This window comes from Panicum hallii, chromosome 4 (genome assembly GCF_002211085.1).
Source record: "Panicum hallii strain FIL2 chromosome 4, PHallii_v3.1, whole genome shotgun sequence".
Lineage (NCBI taxonomy): Eukaryota > Viridiplantae > Streptophyta > Magnoliopsida > Poales > Poaceae > Panicum > Panicum hallii.
The window spans coordinates 2,910,071-2,924,351 of record NC_038045.1 but is presented as its reverse complement, the minus strand read 5'-3'; the positions used below and the strand labels follow the sequence as shown (position 1 = coordinate 2,924,351).

Here is a 14,281-nt window from a genome sequence, read left to right as displayed (position 1 = left end):
ATAGCGGTGATCTCATCATTAGTATTGTCCACTTACGATGATCCAGCAACTGCAGCGTCGAGGTGATCTCTAGATGCTCTCGTCAAGTGATCACAGAATGCATGAGCCGAATCGTGATGGTTTAATCCATGGTGAGGGCGTTGTGTCAGTTGAAAATCGGTGATCTTCCTTCTAATTAAGAGCAACAGTTCTTTGATGAGGGAAAGAACTCGTTGAGGCCGGAATGCTTGGTGAAGGTTAGTCAGAACTCGAAAGCGGATCAGTGAAGGCGTGAAGCCGAGAGGGAAGCGGACCGTCGGCGGCGGTGAAGGGAGGGCGAGGCGGGTCGGCAGGGGAGCGAGCGAGATCCGGCGACCGCGGCCCCCTGGGTCCCTTCTCTTGCCGACGTGAGCCGGCCGGCAGCGGACAGATGCGTGCCCGGAGCAAATTTTCAGAACTTCCCTTGTGGGACCATGCATGCGTGTTCCCTGGTTACCGATAGTGAATCATGGCATCGGGCCCGGTCGAGATGACACAACTATAATAATCAAAGAGTAATCAAACTTCAAAAAACCCAGCGGCTGCTTCATCGTGAAGCTGTGATGTCGATCGGCATGTTTTCAGATACCGACTCGATCTACAGTGAATCGCGAGGCTCGTGCACGCGAATAAAGTAGGGTAGGGTATCGCCTCACCGCTGCTGCACCGGCGTGACTCCGACGTGAGAGGTGAGAGAGCTAGATGTGCTATCTATCATGCATTCGGTCGAGCAGTGGCTTCAGAGTCGAGATGGAAAGAGAGAGCCGGGTGTGTGAATTTCGTAGTCGTCGTAGGAGGGCCCAACTGGGAGGAACCGTGGACACGCCAGGCTGTAACAACGAAATGAATTCTCCGGCAAGCTGCTTGTAGACGATAGACGTAGGCCGAGCAAGCACGCGGGAGGCCTCGCCACGCCACGTCGTCTCGATCTCGGTCAACCGGCACACGAGGAATCTATAATTGGAAAAGAAGCTGTCACGCACGAGGCGAGGCAGGACAGGAGAGAAGAGAACCCGCCCGCCGCCATTTCTGAAGAGGAGAGTCCGAGGGACGGACCCGCGGCCTAGCTCGTCCCGCCCGCCCGCCCGCCCGCGGCCTGCCTTTTGCACGGGATGCACGCCGCTCGCCGCGCCCCCGGCCGGGAGGCCCCGTCCAACGGCAACCGCCCACGCACGGGCGCCGGCCGCCGGTATAAAGCTGCCGTGACCTGACCTGACCTTAGAGCCGCCGCCACTCGTCGCCGTGGTCCAGAGGAAGAGGGCCAGCCAGTCTCCTTTCCGCTCGCGCACCTCCCACCCACGGCATATTATATTTTTTTCTCCCGCTCGGTGACGAAGGTGGTGCGGGCGTCGCTGTCGGCGCGCGAATTCCGACACCTTAATGTAACCGAGCCGCCAGAAAGTGGCTACGGCAGGCTAGCAGATCGCTGCTACGAGGACTCAGAATACACGCGCATCGAGCTCGAGACGTGCACCTCCGCAAAGCTAGCTTTGTTACCAATTGCTGCCTGATGAATGTAACCGGAGCTTGTATGCCTTTAGATATTTTTGGACAGTGGTGGATCCTTCTTCCCCAGCCGGAGATGCACACGACCATAATCATTACGTAGCAGCATCTATCTATTCCTGTGAAAACAAGATGCCATTATAATGTTACATGATAATAACGAGCTTAATATTAAGTAGTGCATTCGTGCGGTGGATAGGACATGACACCTCTATTGGCTTTCTCTTGAGTTGCTCATGGCAATTTCACAATCCTTAGATGAAATATTGCGAGTTCTTCTATAACAATATTACGGGTTACAAAACTCCTACATTGTAGATATATGTCTATACTCACCATGCTACTAAATCCGCTAACCAATTATCACATTTTTATGCGCCTGCCTGAAAAAAATATTTCCTTCTTAAAAGAAATCTTATTTACTGGTGATTACATTTATGAAAAATGACACATATTAATGCAAATGTTTAAGCCCGGTATTTTCCCGGGCTCTAGTCACCTAAATAGACAACGGCACGCCAAAACACGGAGATTGGTGTTTTACAAAGAAAAAAAAATTACATGACTTGTTATGATTCACTCAAGACTCAGTATGATCGATTTCTTCAAGAAGTGTACGGTGCATTTGTCCCCATCTTGGTACACGATAAACTGCGATAAGCCGTAAACCTGGGGGGCAAAATGCAAGAAAGGCATTAGCAAAAGCAGCCCTCCCCCGTCCCTCCTGCCTCGGCCGCTGCTCCGGAGCCGCCCAACAAGAACTCCACCAGTCCACACCACTTGCCGTCCCCCTTCCTCTTCCTCTTCCTCCCACCTCTCTTTCTGAACTCTGCCGGCTCTCCCTCGAACTCATCGAATCCTACATGCAGAACGCCGAGGGGCCGTCACCGGAGCCCGCCGATCGCGCTGTGAGATTCCCCCTGCCGAGCGTTGCCCTCCTCCCCTGAGATCCTTCTTCTACCTCCATTTCTAGCATGGTTCTGGTTCGTGCTCTGCTGATTTCTTACTTCCCGCGCGGCGATTGTGCGGAACCAATTGACATCTACTTCTCCTTGAATCAAAAATGGAGCTTAATTTTTAATTTTGCTGCTACCACTCAAAAGATACGAGCTTTGTAGCCGAATTGTGGCGAGCTGGACGAATCTTTGTTGTCGTCGTTGCCCTTCTCTTCCACTTTTTTCTTTCTTTCTTTTCGGCAAACTAGATTAGGACCGGAAGGTCGAATCTTTCCTGCTTTGCCTCATCAGGCAGTTTTCCCTCGGTTGTCACTTATTTTCTCTTGTTTGCCTAACTTGGCTGCCGTGTACTTGTCACCTTGTCACATGGGCCAAAATTGGACTAGATTCTAGTTTTAGGTGTGCTCCCCTTTATGTTGAAACTGCTGTGCTGAATGAGCTAGCTATATTTCCAGGAAACTCTGTGATTATGGCGTCACATATGTGGTTGGAGAATTGAATTGCGTGCATAATTAGTTGAATCCATCTTATGACAAGCGGAATACCAGATTCAGCATCTCACACACATGAGTTATCTCGATTACACCTTCAAGAAACTAGCATTTTAAATGTTATGATCTGTCCATGTGATTGTGCTGCTTTCAGAAAATTAGAACCAGGAAAGCCAATAGAGATCATCATTATTATGTATTATGTTCAGTTACATCCCTTTGACTTTCTGTTCTTCTGTAAGTGTGAAGATTAAATTTAGACTGGAAGGAAGGGAGCAGTCTGATATTGTCACTCCTCCATGTGTTTATAGTTCAGAATAGGATGAGTCTCATGAGCTTGTCGAGGCGTCATGAATAATTATATGTTCTTTCCCCTTTTATGGAAGCAATGGGGATCTTTCTTCTTTTCAGTTCATTCGTCTACCAAGCTTGATTAAGTTATTTGACCATGGTTGCTTACTGTATTGTCTGCTTGACTGTGTAGGCACCGGATCAGGATGGCGGTGCCCAAGCTACACCTGGCCTTAATTCGCGAAGGCCAAACCTTTCGTTGCAAATACCAGCCAGGACCTTGGATACCAGTATACCTACTTCGACAAGAATTAATATTTCCTCGAGCCCCAGTTCAACAAGAGCTGGTTTGCCACCAAGACCTAATTCAACGAGAACAAAATCATCTATCAAGAACATCATGCCTCAGCACAGTTTCAGGGCAAGGAGTTCAGCCCAGGAAGGTGATCGGGTGATCCTTCTGAATCCTGGGATACCATCTGAAGGCCAGCAGGATAACCCAAGTACAGCGAGATCGTTTTCTTTTAGAAAGGTTATCAACTCTTTATCGGCAAAACGGACACATTCTCTGCCAGTCACGCCTGTTGGAACTAACGACAAGGTTTCTTCTCCAGCAAATCAATTAGAGAGCCTGCCAACTACATCTGTAAGTAACTAAGTACATATATTTTTTCTGCAAAATTTGTGCCCATATAAATCCTAGATAATACCCTTTCACATTGAACCAGTTTAAAATGCTGAATTTTAAGATTTTGTTCTTAAAATATGCTTTATGCTACTAGCAGAATCAAGAAGTCGAAGCAAAAATCAGGCGTTCGCTTTCAGTCCCAGGAAATCGCAAAAACAGAAGTTTGAGAAGGGCGGATTCATTAGGTGTCATTCGTGTGATTCCAACAACCCCACGACCTGTTCCAGTCGATGCAACGACATCAAACGATGTCATTGAAGAAACAGTTAATGGTATATACTCTTACAATCATCTACTCTTATACTTTCATAATTTGGATCTTGTTTTACAAAGAAGCACCATGTGCTCATTGAAGTGCATTGTTGAGTTCCTGACAGTTCCTGAAGATGGAGGCGAAGATATTCCTGAAGAAGAGGCAGTCTGCAGAATTTGTTTTGTTGAACTCAATGAAGGAGGGGAAACACTTAAAATGGAGTGCAGCTGCAAAGGAGAACTTGCCCTTGCACACCAAGATTGTGCTGTCAAATGGTTTAGCATCAAGGGAAACAAGATCTGTGATGTCTGCAAACAAGAAGTTCAGAATCTTCCTGTGACTTTATTGAGGATACCAACTCAAACTTCAAACAGACGGATAGCGAATGCTGCTCAGCAGAGAGCAGCTCAACAATACAGGTAAAGGGTTTTTGTCCAAAGGAAAAAGGCAAAGATAGTTGAGGGAGGGATTCATGCTTTCATGCTATGGTGATGGGCCTGTGACGTATTCACAAATATTTATTGCTGTTATGATATGGAGATGGAAGTGTACTTGTTTTCATTTTTCTTCTCGATGGTTTTGCATGTTGAGCACTATCTGACATTCTGACTTCACTTTCTAACAGATTTTGGCAGGACATTCCAATTCTGGTGATGGTTAGCATGCTTGCGTACTTCTGTTTCTTGGAACAACTTCTGGTTTGTGTCCCTTGCTTTCTTCATTTACTGGTGCTTTTGAATGCTCAACCGCACTTCTATTTTGGTTTCAATTTTGTAACACTGGCTTTTATTTGAAAAGGTAACGGATTTGCAGTCACGTGCACTGGCAATTTCATTGCCTTTCTCATGTGTGTTGGGCCTCCTTTCTTCCATGATAGCATCCACTATGGGTAATTAATTATACTCTCATATTTTTCCATTCATGCTTTTACAATAAGTAATTACAGCCTCACAAGACTACTTACTTTATAGAGAAAATTGAATGCCTTTCAGTCTTTAGTGATAGGTTGGAGACCTAAAGTGCCGTAGTTCACCTTGCCCACCCTGATATGTAACCCTGGCGCAAAGGAATTAGTGGGAATTTACTTGATTTCAGTATCTGCGCAAAAAAGCCCCCTAAATTGCTCCTATTTTCTTAGGGATGCCTTTCTGTTATATGGTGATGTTTTCTTCTTGCCACCACTAAAATCAATCTTTTATTTGCTCCTACAGTGTCAAAGAGCTATCTATGGGCCTATGCTTCATTCCAGTTTGCTATTGTCATCTTGTTTGCTCATATCTTCTACAACGTGGTATGGAATTCTTCTCTTTGATGAAATTTGATGCGGATAAATGTTTGTGCTGTGCTGATTATTATCTTATCACTTGCAGCTGAGAGTGAATCCAGTCCTTGCAGTCCTACTCTCCTCATTCACTGGGTTTGGAATTGCTATTAGTACAAACTCTCTGCTAGTAGAGTATTTGAGGTGGAGAGCTAGGAGGAATCAGCGTTTAGCCCAGCAGGCTGTCAGTGCTGCGCAGCATCCAGAATCTGGTAGTAATGGTGCAAATGATGATAATGGTGACAGGCAGCAAGGGCATGATCCCAATTCTGGGAACAATGCTGTTTGATGATTCAGGTTTGTCAACAGCAAATTCAAGTAGTGGTCTCTCGCTCTCCCCCCATCTCCCTTGAGTAGTGTTAAAACTTATGATCCGTGTGTGCTTAAAAGCTAATATGCTCACCTCTTATCTTGCTGTTGTCTTCTGCAGATTACAAAGTTTTACGGGTGTGCAGCTGTTTATTTTATCTGTACAGTAGTTATAGCTGATTGGACTTGGGTACCGCAATTGCAAGAACAGAAACCTGAAAAAACATATCTTCACGTCGACAGCATGTGAGGCTATATGGCCACATGGAGAGTTCAAGAGTGGTTACGGTTATCTTTACACAACACGCAGAGATGAACCAACTATGCAATGTTCATGCTATTAGTCTAGTAGTTTGACATCAGATATGGTTTCTTCATTGTAAATTTAGTAGATCGGATAGTACAAAGTACATCACTGAAGTGAGGGCTGCTTGCAGTTGTGATTTTACCCCCCATATAAATATGCATAAATGAATTATAGTTTCCTTTCCCCGTACTGAGGGCTCCTAGTCAGCGCGTGAAAAATATTCGGATTGTGTATTGTCATACATTTGTCTTAGCTGTGAACCACAGAATTGTATCCAATGGCAGAGGTTGAATGAAATACGGAGGTGATGTTTGTTCTTCAGGTTCTTCTCATGTGTGACAATAGGTTATGACAATGCAGGTTCTAAAAGCAAAGGCATTAACTAGCTACATGCATGAATTTTGCAGACCCGCAAACATAATTTTAGCAATCATGCTACGAATTAAACAGATGGTCCAATGCAGCTAAACTAGTATCTCGTTTTGATTAGCTATATCCAAGTTTCAGATTTCCAGGATCAAATTGTCCAAACTGTTCTATATCCAAATTTCAGATTTCCAGGATCAAATTGTCCAAACTGTTTCTTCAAATTTCAGATTTCCAGGATCGAATTGTCCAAACTCTTTTTCTTCGATGCCTTGAGTTTTCTGGATTAAGATTAGACAAACCATGGCATAGCAAGCAAACGAACAAACAAACAAAAACAGAGCGAGAAGAGATATTTCGTAGAGCTTCCTAGTTGCGTGTTATAGTGTGCTACGCATGCTGCTAAAGATTTCAAGAAAATCCCTACAATCATGAGTGGACTTGGTTAGAGCGGGCAAAGACGAGAAGGCAGTTAGACTTCCAAGTATCGGCCACACTCACCATTTCCATCTTTCCTTTTCTTCGCCGGCGCCAGCCCCCGCATCGCCGAACCTCCCGCTTTAGCTTATCTCCACCGAAGCACGCCGGCGGGAGAATTCATCCAGACGTGGCATTGAGCGAATCCTTTTCCTGGTAAGGAACCCTAACTTTTGGATGGATTGGTCTAAGAGCCAACAAGATTTGTTCTTGGTGCGAACAAGCAAGTTCATTTTTTTCTCCCTCCTTTATCTCTGTCAGTTAATTGCGGACTCTTCTCCTGCGGTCTTGCGGAAGGCATGGCGGGGTTCGGATGGAGAGTCGGTTCCAAGGTGCAGAGATGGTGTCGGAGCTGCTTCCGGGGCTTCTCTTCAGCTGCTATTCCGTCTCAGCTGGAGGTGCTCAACTTTCTACCCTCACCTCTTCTGGTCTTTCTACCAGCATCCGTGATGCCTGGTTGATTTCGTATGACAGCACACACTATTATCGACTTGATTTGAACGTCTACCAGAACTTAATTGAAAAAGGAAGGTGCTTTGAAATTTTTTTCCTCAGTTCACCCGGTCTGCGGCTGCGATGTTGGTTTTCATGAGTTGCTGGTGCTTTTCAGAATGTAGGATTCATAGGACTCGGGAATATGGGATCCCATATGGCAAGGAACCTGATTACGGCTGGATATAAAGTAACTGTTCATGATATGTAAGTCCCTGCCTATTTTTACATGCCCGTGATCATCGAATTCATTGATTTTCTTGTTCAAAATTTGTTTGCTTAGCGATGAAAAAAAGTCTTCTTGTATTTAGTCTAATGGAACGTCCTTGTCCAATAATCGCTGAATATACCATATCAGAAATGAAAATTCGATGAAGAAATTCTCAGACGATGGAATCCCCACAAAGCAGTCTCCGCTTGAAGTTTCAATGTCGAGTGATGTCGTGATTACCATGCTTCCTTCCTCTTCCCATGTAAGTCGATTACATGTTACTTACTCCCATTCTCGTTTTCACTGTTTGAATCATGCTTTCAGATATAGATAGTAATGATCCTTTTATGCAACAAGTCCTACATCCACCAATCTCTACAAATACAGTTTATTTTGTTTCCTGGAACTGTTGATTTTACGATGTTCACAAATGTTCTTCAGGTTTTAGAGGTATACAATGGAACTAATGGCTTGCTCGGTGGTGGTAGCCACCTTGGACCTTGGTTATACATAGACTCATCTACAGTTGATCCGCAAACATCAAGAAAGATATCAACGGCCATATCAAGATGCCATTTAAAAGAAAATAAAGGTTAAGTTCCACCATAATAAATTAGATTCACAATCAATATTGTCAGTCGAACACTTCAATACTCGAGTTTAAATGTGCAAAAGTGATTACCAATAATATCAACTGTTTCTTCTGTCGGCTACAATTAATACTAGAAATCTACCTAAACATCAATTTTGAGCTGCGCACATGTGGCTTCCCTCTCTGGTCAGGCTACACTGAAAACCCAATGATTCTGGATGCTCCGGTGTCTGGAGGTGTTCCTGCTGCAGAAGCTGCGAAGCTAACTTTCATGGTATTATTTCTTGCTTTTCATCATGACTTGTAGCTGTTTGATCAGACAAGAAAACCATTATGATAAGATAGATGTGATTGATCTTTTATTTATGTTTCAAGCAATGATGTACAGGTGGGAGGTCTAGAGGAAGCGTATTTAGCAGCCAAGCCCCTACTTCTCTCAATGGGGAAAAGGGCAATCTACTGCGGTGGGGCTGGAAATGGCTCGGCAAGTTTTGTTAACCCCGACTCTTTGCTGATAATTATCAATGTGCGGATGATCCCAATTCACTATGATATTGAAAATTTAAGGCTGCAAAGATCTGTAACAACATGGCAATGGCGATCAGCATGCTCGGGGTCTCGGAGGCCTTTGCTCTTGGTCAGAATCTTGGGATTAAAGCAAGCACTCTTACAGACATTTTCAATTGCTCAAGTGCTCGCTGCTGGAGTAGGTATTGTCTCCTTTTCTCATATCAAATTGCAATTTTAGTTGTAAAGATTACGGGAATTACTTATTCAAGCATTGGAAGTGTGGCTGCAACGTTTTACTCGGTGTAGTGAAGTGTAGATTGTAGAATCTAGTTTCCTAAGTTCAGCTTTTATGTTGCGTCATATGAATTTTCGTGGCTTTGTTTTCTGTTGACTTCAACAGCGACACATATAACCCAGTTCCCGGGGTTATGGAGGGCGTGCCATCATCGAGGAACTATGACGGTGGTTTCACCTCCAAACTAATGGTACATTCAGATAGTAAATTCCCTGCTTGATTGAAATCTTTTATAGAATATCAAATATACGCTTGATAGTTGATTCAATTAAGGACGAGCTGGTGTGCCTGATATGTTAATTCCTTGCCTACCACTGATTCATATTCATGTCTTGTTCTGACAAATTGCCGTTTCAAAGTTTTTCCCCTCAGAAACCCTTTCAAGGATAAAAGAGCTTCGCTTACTAAAAAAAACTAAGAGCTTATCAGACTAAACTGGGTCCATGGACTGCATCCTTCTGCAGGCTAAAGATTTGGATTTAGCCATGGCCTCTGCATCTGGAGTCGGCTTTAAATGTCCCATGGGCTCTGAGGCACTTGAAATGTAATATATATACTTCTTTCCACGCTTCACTATAGCTCGCCTCGCCTCGTAGCAGATGTTTTCCCCTTTCTTTTTCCACAACTAACCTGGTGCTTCTGTAGTTACCGAAAGCTTTGCGGGGATGGCTGCGAACTCAAGGACTTCTCATGCGCATTCCGCCATTACTATGCTGGCAAGGATGAAGAGTGATCGTGTAGTTACTCGCGTGTTCAAATGAATAAAACAAATAAAGTTATTGGAATGGTTCCAGTGTAAACTGTGTAGTGTTGTACTGAGACATGGTGGCTGAGCTGTAGGGACGATCACCTTTGTAAACTGTTGGTTTGCTTCTCGGCAATCGGCAATAGACTGTTCTGAGACACCATGATCCAAGAACTGCCAGTTTTCAGAAATTTCGTTTCTGTTCTGACCAACGGAATCGAGGTGCATTGATCTGAGGAGGATTGTGTAATCAGATGTCAGTCAGACCCGTGCCCGGGTCCCTTGTAGGAGTAGCAGTCGCCGTCGAGGTGAGGAGTGCCCGGCGAGGCGGCAATGGCAGCGGCGGCCGCCGGGAGCGCGGGTGCGGACGATTCTGAACCCAGCTTGCCCAAGCCAAGTAACCCAGGACACGACGACTACACGAGTTAGACTAGCCTACTGCTGCTGCTACTTTAGTCCCAGGAGAAAAGGAAGGGGCCCTACCTGGAAGCGTGAACCGCCGCTCCCCCGTCCGCGAGATCCAAACCCCCTCCTCAACACGACACCGGCGACGGAGGGAGTAGGAGATGCACGGCCGGCCCCGGCGCCCGGCCAAGCCGGAGGAAGAGGCGGCGGCGTCAGCGAAAGCCGCCAAGCTCCGGGACCTCCAGGCCCAGGTCCTGCAGAACCACCACTCCCGCACGTAAGCCGTCGCCAGCGCTACACCCTCCTCCCTCCCTCTCCTTGCTCCGTCTAGCACCGATCGCTTCTAGCGACTTGTAGGGCTAGTATGATAGATAGAGCTTCGATTAGCTTTCCTGGCTTGGAGATTGTTCCCTTGGACGAAAGAAGCAATTTTTTACTTCTTCCTTCCTGTTCATGCTGCTTCTTTCTTGAAGCTGGGGTGACCCAGGGTTGCCTTATTGTTTGATTGGATGTTCTCATTTCCTGCCGTGATTCGTATCGTAGCAAACTATCGGTTGCTTAATCAGTCATACAAAAAGGAGAGATTTGATTGTCACGTCTCTGTTGCAGTTTCACCATGTTGCCTTATCATCATTGGAGCAAACGTCCCAAAAGATCCTGAATTCAGGCTTCCAAAGTAGTGCTTAATAACACACTTGACTTATTTGAACAATGGCTGTGGCCTGTAGGTACACCAAAGTGGCAATTGGGCTGAGCTTCAAGCTGCTCGAGATAAATCCAGAGGCCTACACTGCATGGAACTACCGGAAGCTTGCATTTCAGCACAACATCAAGGAGCTTTCTGACCCAGAGGCCATCAGGTCTGCCGTCGACGATGAGCTCAGAGTGGTGAGTTCGCTGACCTGTCAACACTCATCAGTAAATTTGAGCATGGAGAAAGAAATGCCAATTCTCTTGTGTTTTTTATGCTTTAGTCGTTTCAAGGGCCCATGTAGTTGACTGCTCGAATGACACTTAAATGTGGAATTTTGAAGGTTGAGGTTGCTTTAAGGCAGAACCCAAAGTCCTATGGGGCTTGGTATCACCGGAAGTGGTTGCTAAACCAAAAGCTAGCCCCAGTGGATTCCAAGCGTGAATTTGGCCTCTTGGATAAACTATTAAAGGTAGATGCCAGGAATTTCCATGGATGGAATTACCGAAGGTTGGTATCTGTTGTTCACGAGTAAAGTTAACATCATCTGCTTGGGCTCATTCACCCCCCTTGATCAGGTTCCTTGCAAGATTCATGGGGGTGCCAGATGAGGAAGAGCTTAAGTACACTATGGATAAGATCAGTGACAACTTCAGTAATTACTCAGCATGGCACAATCGTAGGTATACAATTGCTATTTATGGTCATTCTTTCTAAATGTTAGTCATACAATTGTAATTCATTCATGGATGATCTTTCTTAATGCTTTCTCAGAATTTTCACATGTCCATGTGGTGATGCTAGGAGCTATTCTAAACTTATATCTAAATGTCAGTGTATGGGTCATGAAACAAATGTAACTAATGACATCCAATTCAGTGAAAAATGTAATGTGCTCCAGCTTAAGCTTCTTTTGGCTGTTGTGAACTAAGCACAAGTTACTGGGCAACTAAGCCGACACTATAATGCAATCTGAGTGCATAAGATGTTAAACAGCAAATGAAAATGTGCTGAGTTTAGTTTCTTATAATTCGTAGTGAAAATTGATACCCTGAAGATGTGCTTACTCCCCGTGATTTGATTGCTTTGACTTTGTCCTATTTGTTTCTCAATATTATGTTTACTTGCAGTTTTTGTAGTTATATTTTAACTATATGTTTTCTGCAATGTCATTCTAATTCACCATTTTTTTCAGTATACTTCTGTCCAATCTACTAATCCAACAGAGCAAAGGTTTCGAATCAAAGCAGAAGATTTTTTCTGAGGAGTTTGAACTTGTCACTCAAGCTCTTTTCACGGATCCAAGTGACCAAAGCGGATGGTTCTATCACCTCTGGCTTTTAGCTCAAACATCTACTCCAGATAACCCACAGCTGATTGCTTCATGGCCTTGTAATGGTGCAAAGCTCAGTTCCTCTCTGGTCAAGGAAAAAGTTGAGCAGAGCATACTATCATCCATCTGGTGTCACTCCCTGAAGGAAAGGACTGTACCCATCGTTCTCTATTTTAATGAGCCTGTCAAAGGATTAAATCAATCAAGTGTGAAGTTGAAATCTGATTTGGAGTTTGGTAAGGATATTTGCTGGAGGGCCCTTTCAGTGACAGATTCTGGGTATTCTAACTGTTGGGCAACGTATCTTCAAATTGCAAATGAATGTAGCAGTTCACAGCAATATTCTGTTGACGTGAGCATACCCTGCTCAGATGACATTGTGTCTAGAAGTGGCTCTACCTACAATTGTCCTGTGCATTTGACATTTACTATTGAATTGATCAGCGATGAAGCCCAGGATATAGATCTGTTTGATAAGCCAGTTTCCTGGAATCGCTCAGAGTCATTCCAGCCTCATGAAAACCTTGAATCTATGCCTTTTGATCTGCTAAAGATCACTAGTGCCTTGGTCGAAGAGGATTCAAATTGGCATTTTGAAAGACTATCTGAGGAAATAGACCTTTTCAGAGAATTACCTGATGATAATAGGTTAGGCTCTAAATTCGTTCTGAAGCTTTTTCTTCATAAATATAATATCCATTCTCATAACATACTCTCTTTTCCAGCAAGTTTGTGAAGTTGACATTAGCCCGGCTATTGCTTGCTTGTGCTGCAATAAAGTCCCGTGGGAGATCTCTCATTGAAAGGAAGAGATACTGTGAAGAGGCAATGGGGTACTTAAGTGACTTAATTCGCCTGGATCCATCTCATAAACGGTACTATGAGGATGAACGGAGCTTGGTACTAATGGATAAGGTAGCATAAAGATTTTTTGAAGAAACTTTGCTAAGGGATAATGTGTTGTTGTCTAACTTTACTTTTGCATGCAGTTAACTTGTGACATGGAGACTTTCATGAAGCACTGTTCAGTTAAGGTTGAACCAAATTTGGTTCCGCTGAATCATGTGCAACTTTGCTCATTGTCTTTAACACGCATTGGATTTGCTGAACGCCTGATATGGGTTCAAGTTCTGGACCTAAGCCATAACAGTCTTAGATCAGTTGAAGGTTAGCATTTAACCAGCGTAACTCTTATGTCTACTTCAAAAGAAAAAAAATCATTATTGATACTATCAGTGTAACAAGGCCTGCAAATTAGCTTCTCAACTGCAATTGCAGAACTGATAGGTATATTAAACTACTTGCTTTGATAATTTGCTTAGTCATTGGCTAATGCTTGATTAGGTTTACGGAGCAATGGCTTAAAAATGCTAACTTTTGTTGTTTTATTTAAGGTTTGGAGGCTTTGCAGCAGCTTGTGTCCTTGAACATCAGTAACAACCAGATCAGTAGTTTCACAGCACTTGAACCCCTTACGAAGATAATTTCTTTGAAAGTACTGGATTTATCTTTCAACGAGATTGGAGCTCATTCAATTGACACAACACGTTATATATGTTCATCTCCTTTCTCACACAAAGTCGAAGCATGTGAAGCTTTTGAAGAGTGCCGGAAGAAAAGTATCAATGTGGAGGAATACTGGGACGCCATACTGTTCTTCGCATCTCTGAAGTTGGCACAGCTTGATATCAAAGGTAATGCAGTAGCAAGCAAGGTGGACTTCAGAACTCTTGTCACGATGCTCATTCCTTCTCTAAAATGGCTCAATGGCGAGTGTGCCAATTAATTGATGGCTTTCACTTGCGAGTTGTGCAAACTTGGATAGTGTCAAAGTTCATGCTGTAAACTAATTTTTGGTAGCAGCCATTGATTTGCTCCATATGTACTGCTTTATTTATTTAAGCAAATCTGAGACCCAAATATGGTGTTACAGAGTTCTGATTTTTCAGGAATGAACTGTCATAGACCATACAATGAAAAAAAAAAGGCGTTTCAATGCAAGTTGAATGATTCAGATATGTTAG

The 14,281-nt window shown here is 44.0% G+C and overlaps 3 protein-coding genes across 6 annotated transcripts; all 3 read left to right on the top strand.

The window, feature by feature from the left end:
• Positions 1-2,253: 2,253 nt before the first annotated feature.
• Positions 2,254-6,461, top strand: LOC112890751. Of its 3 annotated transcripts, none has more exons than XM_025957602.1 (9): positions 2,254-2,432; positions 3,456-3,908; positions 4,048-4,222; positions 4,328-4,622; positions 4,829-4,901; positions 5,002-5,092; positions 5,415-5,494; positions 5,574-5,821; positions 5,955-6,461. In XM_025957602.1, the coding sequence occupies exons 1-8, from the start codon at positions 2,388-2,390 to the stop codon at positions 5,811-5,813; spliced, it is 1,452 nt and encodes a 483-aa protein (XP_025813387.1). In that variant the 5' UTR covers positions 2,254-2,387; the 3' UTR covers positions 5,814-5,821; positions 5,955-6,461. The 3 variants fall into 3 exon arrangements, with proteins under 3 accessions (XP_025813387.1, XP_025813386.1, XP_025813388.1); XM_025957601.1 differs by having other exon boundaries at positions 4,045-4,222; XM_025957603.1 differs by having other exon boundaries at positions 2,291-2,507; positions 4,045-4,222.
• Positions 6,462-6,851: 390 nt separating this feature from the next.
• Positions 6,852-10,033, top strand: LOC112890753 (probable 3-hydroxyisobutyrate dehydrogenase, mitochondrial). Of its 2 annotated transcripts, XM_025957604.1 has the most exons (11): positions 6,873-7,139; positions 7,245-7,381; positions 7,594-7,682; positions 7,834-7,948; positions 8,128-8,278; positions 8,470-8,552; positions 8,667-8,762; positions 8,846-8,988; positions 9,189-9,273; positions 9,548-9,627; positions 9,729-10,033. In XM_025957604.1, the coding sequence occupies exons 2-11, from the start codon at positions 7,283-7,285 to the stop codon at positions 9,814-9,816; spliced, it is 1,029 nt and encodes a 342-aa protein (XP_025813389.1). In that variant the 5' UTR covers positions 6,873-7,139; positions 7,245-7,282; the 3' UTR covers positions 9,817-10,033. The 2 variants fall into 2 exon arrangements, 1 of the variants encoding a protein (XP_025813389.1); XR_003228334.1 differs by lacking the exon at positions 9,189-9,273 and having other exon boundaries at positions 6,852-7,139; positions 8,667-8,988; positions 9,729-9,785.
• A 149-nt stretch (positions 10,034-10,182) lies between these two features.
• Positions 10,183-14,275, top strand: LOC112890750 (geranylgeranyl transferase type-2 subunit alpha 1). The gene is made up of 8 exons (XM_025957600.1): positions 10,183-10,510; positions 10,962-11,121; positions 11,268-11,434; positions 11,503-11,607; positions 12,120-12,905; positions 12,983-13,172; positions 13,247-13,424; positions 13,652-14,275. Exons 1-8 carry the CDS (start codon positions 10,395-10,397, stop codon positions 14,041-14,043), a joined length of 2,094 nt encoding a protein of 697 aa, XP_025813385.1. The 5' UTR covers positions 10,183-10,394; the 3' UTR covers positions 14,044-14,275.
• Positions 14,276-14,281: the final 6 nt, after the last annotated feature.